This window comes from Cyanistes caeruleus, chromosome 1 (assembly GCF_971803275.1).
Source record: "Cyanistes caeruleus chromosome 1, bCyaCae1.hap1.1, whole genome shotgun sequence".
Classification (NCBI taxonomy): domain Eukaryota; kingdom Metazoa; phylum Chordata; class Aves; order Passeriformes; family Paridae; genus Cyanistes; species Cyanistes caeruleus.
The window spans coordinates 127,653,143-127,660,861 of NC_141701.1; the positions used below are offsets into that span (position 1 = coordinate 127,653,143).

The following is a 7,719-nucleotide window of genomic DNA, read 5'->3' on the forward strand; positions in this document are numbered from 1 at the left end:
TGCAGGCAGCCTGTCGGGAGGGCTTGGCCGGGACCCGCCGCGGCTCCAGAGCTGCCGGGGCTGGGTGCGAGACCGGCGCCCAGCTCCTCTCCGTTCTCTCCCCTAAAACGGCACCTTCCTGCCCGGACGTGTTGAAGTGCAGTGCCCTGGAATTTATGGCACAAATGGGCTTTCCTCCCCCTCTCCCCCTCTTCGTCTGCTTAAAACCTCTACCTTCCCTTCCAACTAGATGCAAACTGGGAGCTTTAATAAACTTGCTCTCCCTTTCCCCAGTCGTAGACATGTATCCCTCTCCGGTTCCTCTCTTTACAAGAAAAAAAAAATAAAAATAAAAAAAAAAGAGGGGGTAGAGATATTTCCAATGGATTTAAGTAAGTGATTCATGTAATGAAATGCTTAGGGATTTGTTTAATGTGATTTTATATGAGCTGTGGACATTTCCAAAGCAAACAATAAGTTCAAGTACAACATGCACGGTTGTGTTACAAGTGTTACTCAGCTGGCTGGGAGATCTTCGGTGAGCAAACAGGCTAAATCTGGAGAGTAAACAACTTCAGAAAAATCTACAACTCCAGGTCACTGAAAACAGCCTTTTATTTGTTTTCCTTAGTGTCTAGTAAAATTTGATCCTTTCTTTTTTTTCGCAACACTGCTGTAAAATCAGCAGGGCCGGGCATCACCAGCCCGTGGCTCTCCCCGGCCCAGACACGGAGCGCGTTGCTGGGACCTGGGTGCGGAGATGGGCACGAGAAAACGGGTGCAGGTGAAGGAGGGTGCAGGTGAAGGAGGGTGCAGGTGAAGGAGGGTGCTGCTGGCCGGAGTGCTGTGCGGAGGATACCCCCGCGCAGCGCCAGTCACTTACTTCTATGGGGCTGTCACCCGGAAAGCGGGCTCTTGCGACAGCCTCCGAGTGGAGAAGCCCCACGACGGCCTCACAGTGGTCCTGCCCACTCGTGAGGGTGATTCGAGCTCCCTGCGTGAGGGGTTTCTGACCCTGGGCCGGAGGCGGACCGGACGGTGAGCATCGCCCCGGGGGGATGAGGAGCGCACGCTCGTGGGGCCGAGCGGTCACAAGCGCACCTGGAGGGGCGCCAGAGCTGGCGAGAGAGTCGGGGGCTCTCCAGCCACGGGCATCGTGCCACGGGCAGGTCGCTTTTCACGAATTCCGCGGAATGGTGACCCTAGGCCGTATGGTACCACTAGTAGCTCCCCCACCCCTCCACGGCAGGGCTTTATGCCGGGAGTCTCCCGCTGGCTCCGGGCCGTGCTAGGGTCTTGGAAATGCAGGAAATGATGTAACTAAAATTCAAGGTACTTGGGGGTAATAGGGTTTGCTGTATTTAGCGCGGAGGTCCGGAGTTTCCCCGGGAAAGGAGGACGGTCCGAGGGAAACAGCACGGTCAGACACTCATGGCTATTGTCACCAGATCAGAAATCGAGTTGGGAACCAGGAGCGCCCGGTGCCGTGTTCCCAAGCCATCAACGTAGCCAAGGAGGATCGGACGGCAAATCCGAGCGGCGTGGCTGCAGCCCTCCCCCAGGCTCCCCCAGGGCGCTGCGGGTGGAGGTGCGGGGGCACCGGGCTGCAGGGCGGCGGGGCTGGCCGAGCCCCCTCGCCGGCCGCAGGGGTGGGGGGAGCAGGAAACCTCCCAATCGCGACGCTCCGACTCGGAGATTGCTGTTGGTATTCACTTTAAAAAGAGGTTGAATGGGACTTTTTTTTTTTTTCCCCTCTTTTTTTTTCTCCTCTTTTTTTTTTTTTTTTTTTTTTTTTTTTTTTAGCCAAAGCTTTGTTGTGCTAAACTAGTTGGACGAGTTAGGGTGTCGCTGCTCCCGATTGCTCTGGCCAATGGAACCCGATCCACCCTGCTGTGCGTAAGAGCGCAATTAAGGATTTAACCAAGCCTATGCTGCGCCCCAGCCAGCAGTCTGCCGGAGACAGACACCGCGCCGCAGCCTCCTCCCCCAGACATGTCTGCTTAGAGCCGAGCAGCCCCAGCCAGCCCCAGCCCGCCGGCTCCGAGCTATGACAGGAGTATTTGACAGAAGGGTCCCCAACATCAGATCCGGCGACTTCCAAGCTCCTTTCCAGACGGCTGCAGCCATGCACCACCCGTCCCAGGAATCTCCCACTTTACCCGAGTCCTCCGCTACGGATTCCGACTACTACAGCCCGGCGGGGGGAGCCCCGCACGGCTACTGCTCGCCTACCTCGGCTTCCTACGGCAAAGCGCTCAATCCCTACCAGTATCAGTACCACGGCATGAACGGATCTGCCGGGAACTATCCTGCCAAAGCCTATGCAGACTACAGCTACGCCAGCCCCTACCACCAGTACAGCGGGGCTTACAACCGCGTCCAGAGCTCCGCCAGCCAGCCAGGTGAGGGCCGGGGGCCGGGGGTGTGCGGGGAGCTCCCGCGGCTTTGGGGAGGCTGGGGGATCGCGCCCCGGCAGATCCCTGACCCACGGACCACGGGGATGCGGCTTTCCCTGAATCAGAAGGGAAACTAAAAATAAAGAAATAAATAGGAAAGAAAAAGAAAAAAAAAAAGAAAATTGGGAGGGGAAGAAAAGTGGAGAACTGGTTTACTGGTCTACTTCTTTTGACCAGCCCGCATGATCTAAACTACAGATCGTAGGACTAGTGCTTTAGCGCTTCTGTCAGCTGCCCCCGGGCCCCCACGGCTACCTCCCTCCTCCTTCCCTCCGCAGGAAGGAGAAAATAGCCGAGCCTTGTTGCGTGTCTCAAACTCAGGTTCGCGGTGTTGAAGAAAGTTTCCTTCCCCCTGTGCTGGAGGGGCGGGGGAAGAGACTGGGAGGGGGAGACCAGCCGTGGCGGGGCCGCGAAGCCGGGAGGGTTTTTCACCAGAAAACGTCGTGGTTTTAGTGTTTTACTTCTTTGTAACTTGCTGTAGGAGAGAAAAAAGAAAAAAAGAAAAAAAAAAAAAAAAAAAGAAAAAAAATAAGAAGGGGTCAGGGAGGAAAAAAAAATAAATTAATAAAACAATCCCGTGGTAAAGCCAAGCAGCTGGGGCTTGGCTGGGACGAGTGCGGTCGCGGTGGCGCTTGGGGACACGCCGGCGGGGCATGGGGATGGCGCGGGCGTGCGGAGGAAGTGGTCGATGCCTTGGGTCCGACTCCGCTCCGGACAGAGCTCTTCCCAGCAGGGCCCCAACCATCCTCGCAGCACCCGCGGCGGCCGCGCATGCCCTGCGCTCCCTCCCGCGCAGCTCTGCGCGCCCGCCAGGATGCCCGGGGCGGGCGTGGGAGGCGGAGGAGGAGAGCCGGGGGTGGCCGAAGCCGGTGTGGAGGGAGCGGGTTCCCCCCCCTCGTCTGACCGCGGGGAGCTGGCGGAGGCTGCGCGGGGCCGCCGCCCGGCTGCGGGAGCCCCGGGGGGAGCCGCAGGGGCCCGTCGGGCCGGCGCCGCTGCCCGGCCCGGCCCGGCCCGCGGGCGGGATGCCGCCCCGGCGGCGCAGGCTGCGCGGAGCGGAGCGGAGCCTGTCCCCGGCTTAACGTGTGCGTCTCTCTCCCGCTCTTGCGCCCGTGCAGAGAAGGAGGTGGCGGAACCCGAGGTGCGGATGGTGAACGGCAAACCAAAGAAAGTGCGCAAACCCCGGACTATTTATTCCAGCTTTCAGCTGGCAGCGTTGCAGAGGAGGTTTCAGAAGACCCAGTACCTCGCCCTGCCCGAGCGGGCCGAGCTGGCAGCCTCCCTGGGACTCACGCAAACACAGGTACCGCGAGCGGTTCTGCTCGGCTCAGCCCGGAGCGGCGGGACCAGAACCGGGGCTCGCCCCGGAGCGGCGGGACCAGAACCGGGGCTCGCCCCGGAGCGGCGGGAAGGGCTGGATCGGCCCCGGAGGGGCGGGAGGGCGGCGGGGCGCCGCAGCCGCGAAGCACCAGCTTGCCAGGCGGGAATTAATGGTGTCGCTTTCCCTCCCCACTCCCTCTTTCCTCCCTTCTCCTCTCCTCCTGCCCCGCTCCCAGGTGAAAATCTGGTTTCAGAATAAAAGATCCAAGATCAAGAAGATCATGAAAAACGGGGAGATGCCTCCGGAGCACAGCCCCAGCTCCAGCGACCCCATGGCCTGCAACTCTCCACAGTCACCTGCGGTTTGGGAACCTCAGGGCTCGTCCCGCTCCCTCAGCCACCATGCCCACGCACACGCTCACCCTCCAAACTCCAACCCGTCCCCTGCATCCAGCTACCTGGAGAGCTCCGCTTCCTGGTACCCCGCTGCCAACTCCATCAACTCCCACCTCCAACCCCACGGCTCCCTACAGCACCCGTTAGCGCTGGCCTCTGGGACGATTTATTAGAGCCTGGTCCTTATTATTTTATTTTTTGTATTTTTTTTTTTTTTCCTTGGACTCCTGTGTTTTACTGTTAAGGAATAATAACGAAAGGAATGCATATGGGGAATTTTTAAAAGGGAAAAGAAACAAACAAAAAGATTAAAATGTGTAAAGCTTGTGCATGTAACTTATTGCATTTCAAAGGAAACCCTTTTTTATACAATACGGACATTTTTTGGCTCAGCTGTGGACACTATCATTGGTGCCTTGAAATCTATGACCTCAACTTTTCCAGAGACTTTTTTCAATGTTATTTTAACCTGTAAATAATTGTAGATAGAGGAATTAAACTGTATATTCTGAATAAAATAAAATTATTTCGACCAAGAGAAACGTTTCCAAATTACCCCTTCTTCTATTAATAAGAGGGAAGAAGTATAATACTAATTTGCTTGCAGAAAGAAAGTGAGGAAAGAGGATGGGAGCTGGGAGCTCACATTCTGTTCCAGTACCGTGCAGTGCCACCACAGTCCGTGAGTGCTGGGAGGATCCGGTCCTTGCAGGTACCCACGGGCGAGCTGAGGGGCGGCGGTGCTCTCTCCCCGCTGGGAAAGGGGCTCTGGCAAGACCGCGTTCATCTCATTGCATAGTGCTTTAAACTGAAGGGAAAGATGCCCGTCCTGTTGCGAGAAAGCGAATCTCTCTCGCCTTAAGCCGCCCTGAATCCTTTCCTGAGAGCAATTAGCGTCGAGAGCTGCACACTCCACAGCCCATCAGTCGCCCGTGTGCGCTCGGCTAATTATACAAATTACGTTTCCGTCAAAGGGAGCCACTAAATATGAGAAAAGAATAAAATGAGGGCCACGCTCCCCTCGCTCCTGCTAAAAGCCTGCAGCGGCTTCGACTGAAGGAGGAACGTTTCAGAGGTACTTTTATTGGTTTTGTTTTATTTTTTTACACTATTTAGGGAAAAAAACCCTTGCGTCAGAGCAGTCGCTAGCACTGCCCGGTGCTGGAGATACGACTTAGGCGAGACGGCCGGAGAGCTGCCCACTGGCGCATGGAGCCTCTCGCATGGAGCGTGGGCTCTCCTCCAGTAGGAATTCTGGCCCGCCGGATCCCCGCGGCGACACACGTTCCCACGGGGACCCCCATCCTAGGGGGCAGTGCTAATTCACAGCCGTGCGGGGTACGGCGACAGCAGTGAATGTGCCAAAAGCGTCGCTGCAAGGATCCCCGAGATGAAAGATGCCCCTCTGGCAGCTGAGGCTGGCGGGGAGGGTGCTGGAAGAGGGGGAGGTGAGGCCTGAAAAGGCACGCTCCTGCCCTGGGGCGCACTTACCTGTCTCCAGTCTTCCTCCCCGCTGCCCTCCCCCTCCTTTCTTTTCCTTCCTCTCCCGCCTGCCATGCTTTGTGCGTGTGCGTGTGAGTGAGTGTGCTGTGCGTAGTTTTCTCCCCAAAGAAAGAAGCCCGGGTTTGCTGTTTTGTAACAGGTTTGGGGGTTGGTAAATGTCTTGCAGTACAATAGACCAGTTTGTTCGGTTGTGCTCCCTGCACGCCGGGGAGGGTGCGGGGGTGCCGGAGGCAGGACTGCGGGGGCCGCCGCTGGCTGCCCACCCCTGCCCGCTGCCGGAGAGCCGTGCCCCGCCGCTCCCCCATCTCTTCCGCCGTTCTGGGGACGGTCTCCTGCTCAGTTGACTCGCAGGGTTTCAGGGAATTTCCTGGACTCTGGGCCTGACGAAAAGCTCGGCTTCATCTCTTCTGCCCACTTCCATCCTGTGCAAAAAATTTTTTTTTCAATCTCGACCGTTTCATTTTCTTCCGCTCTTTTCCTCATTTCCCTCTAGACAAGCATTCAACCTGCAGTAAGAGATTCTCCCCTCCCGGAGGTCACTTCCCTTTGCAGAGAGGTTTGGACACAAGAGGTGGAAGTCAATTTCCCAGGTGGGTCCACCCACCCCTTTCTTTGAGGAGCTGCCGCGGGGCTGTTGGGTTACGGGAACCTGCCGGGGCCGGGCGGACAGCGCAGGAACAGCTCCGGGAAGGCGGAATGTCGGCAAGCAGCATGCCGGGCAGAGATGGGAATTCGCACGGGAATCAGGCCACTGGACTAAGCATCGCTCGCCTCTCTAAGACAGCCAAGTCATCTCGGCTCGGTTTCCATGCCGGTCCCTCTCTCTGATCAATTTCTCCTCCTCCCAGAGCGGGTTGGTGTTGGGCAGGTCGGGAAAAGCCTGGCATCCCTCCCCTACAGAGGATAAGAAATGCCCTCGCCGGGGCTCCCCGTCGCATGGCCCCGGCCTCGATGAACACTCAGAGCCTACGGCCGGCCGCCCCTCCCGGACAGCCCCGGGCCGAGGGGGATGCTCCGTCCCCTCTGTCCCCTCTGTCCCCGCACACACAGGCAGGCGCACCCCGGCGCCTCTTCCCGCCTGGGCGCACTCCCTGGGCTCCGGCCGAGCGGCCGGAGGGAGCCTAGCTTGGCCAGGCCTCCCCCCTTGCTTCCCCGGGAAGGGGATGGCATGAACTGTCCTTTGTCTGATGCTGGGTTTGGGCTCGGCGGATTGCTGGCTCGGGGCTTTCCCCGCCCCTCCCCCTCTTCCCCTCCCTTCTGTTTTCCTGGCGGCCACTTCCATGTGGAGCCGGGCAGTTCGGGGAGCCGAGAGGAGCCACATTCCTGTGGGTGCCGAGCGGCTCCAGGGCTGAGCCACAGGGCCTGACACACACAGACACACACACACACACACACAGACACACACACGGAGCAGCCTGCCTGCTCCCCTGGGGCTCTCACACTCACAGCACATCCACCCCCAGCTGCGCTAGCCCCCGGTTGGGACGCACACCTCCATCACCGGCACCCAGACACACACCGTGCCCGCCACCCCCACCTCCGGCGCGGGACGAGAACCTTCCCCCTTCCGCCCGGGTCCCCCGGCCCTGCCCGGGCATCTGCCCGCACCGCCCGCGGGCAGAGCCTTCAGCCGGGAAGTGCTGCCTCCTCGCCGAACGCCTCGATTTCCCTCCCACTCCTTCCCGGGGAAAATTAAAAAACACCCCCTCCAACCTGTCACCGCGGCAGGGCAGCCCGCTTGTCAGGCGTTCCTGTCGCCCTCTTATTCCCCTCGGTCTCCCCCGTGAATTGGCTCCCCCGCGGCCGCGCTGCCTGCGAGGGCCTCCGCGCTCTGCCCGCTCCACCGCCGGCAGCGCTGTGTCCCCAGAGTGCATCCCACATGTGGCATCAATTAAAGATTTCTGCCACGCAATTTTGCGACTGACATACTTTAGGTGTTTCGGTTGTGGATTTCGGAAAGGAGATCTATTGCTTCAAGAAAATCGAGGCGGGGGGGGGGCGGTGTGGGAACCCCCTCTTCTTGCTTTCAGTCATTTAAGCGATTGCTTGCAGTAACTCAATAACCTGT

The 7,719-nt window shown here is 58.7% G+C and overlaps 1 protein-coding gene across 1 annotated transcript; it reads left to right on the forward strand.

Moving 5' to 3' along the window:
* Positions 1 to 1,782: 1,782 nt before the first annotated feature.
* On the forward strand, positions 1,783 to 4,690 carry DLX5 (distal-less homeobox 5). The gene is made up of 3 exons (XM_086856712.1): positions 1,783 to 2,381; positions 3,551 to 3,735; positions 3,989 to 4,690. Exons 1-3 carry the CDS (start codon positions 2,027 to 2,029, stop codon positions 4,319 to 4,321), a joined length of 873 nt encoding a protein of 290 aa, XP_086712838.1. The 5' UTR covers positions 1,783 to 2,026; the 3' UTR covers positions 4,322 to 4,690.
* Positions 4,691 to 7,719: the final 3,029 nt, after the last annotated feature.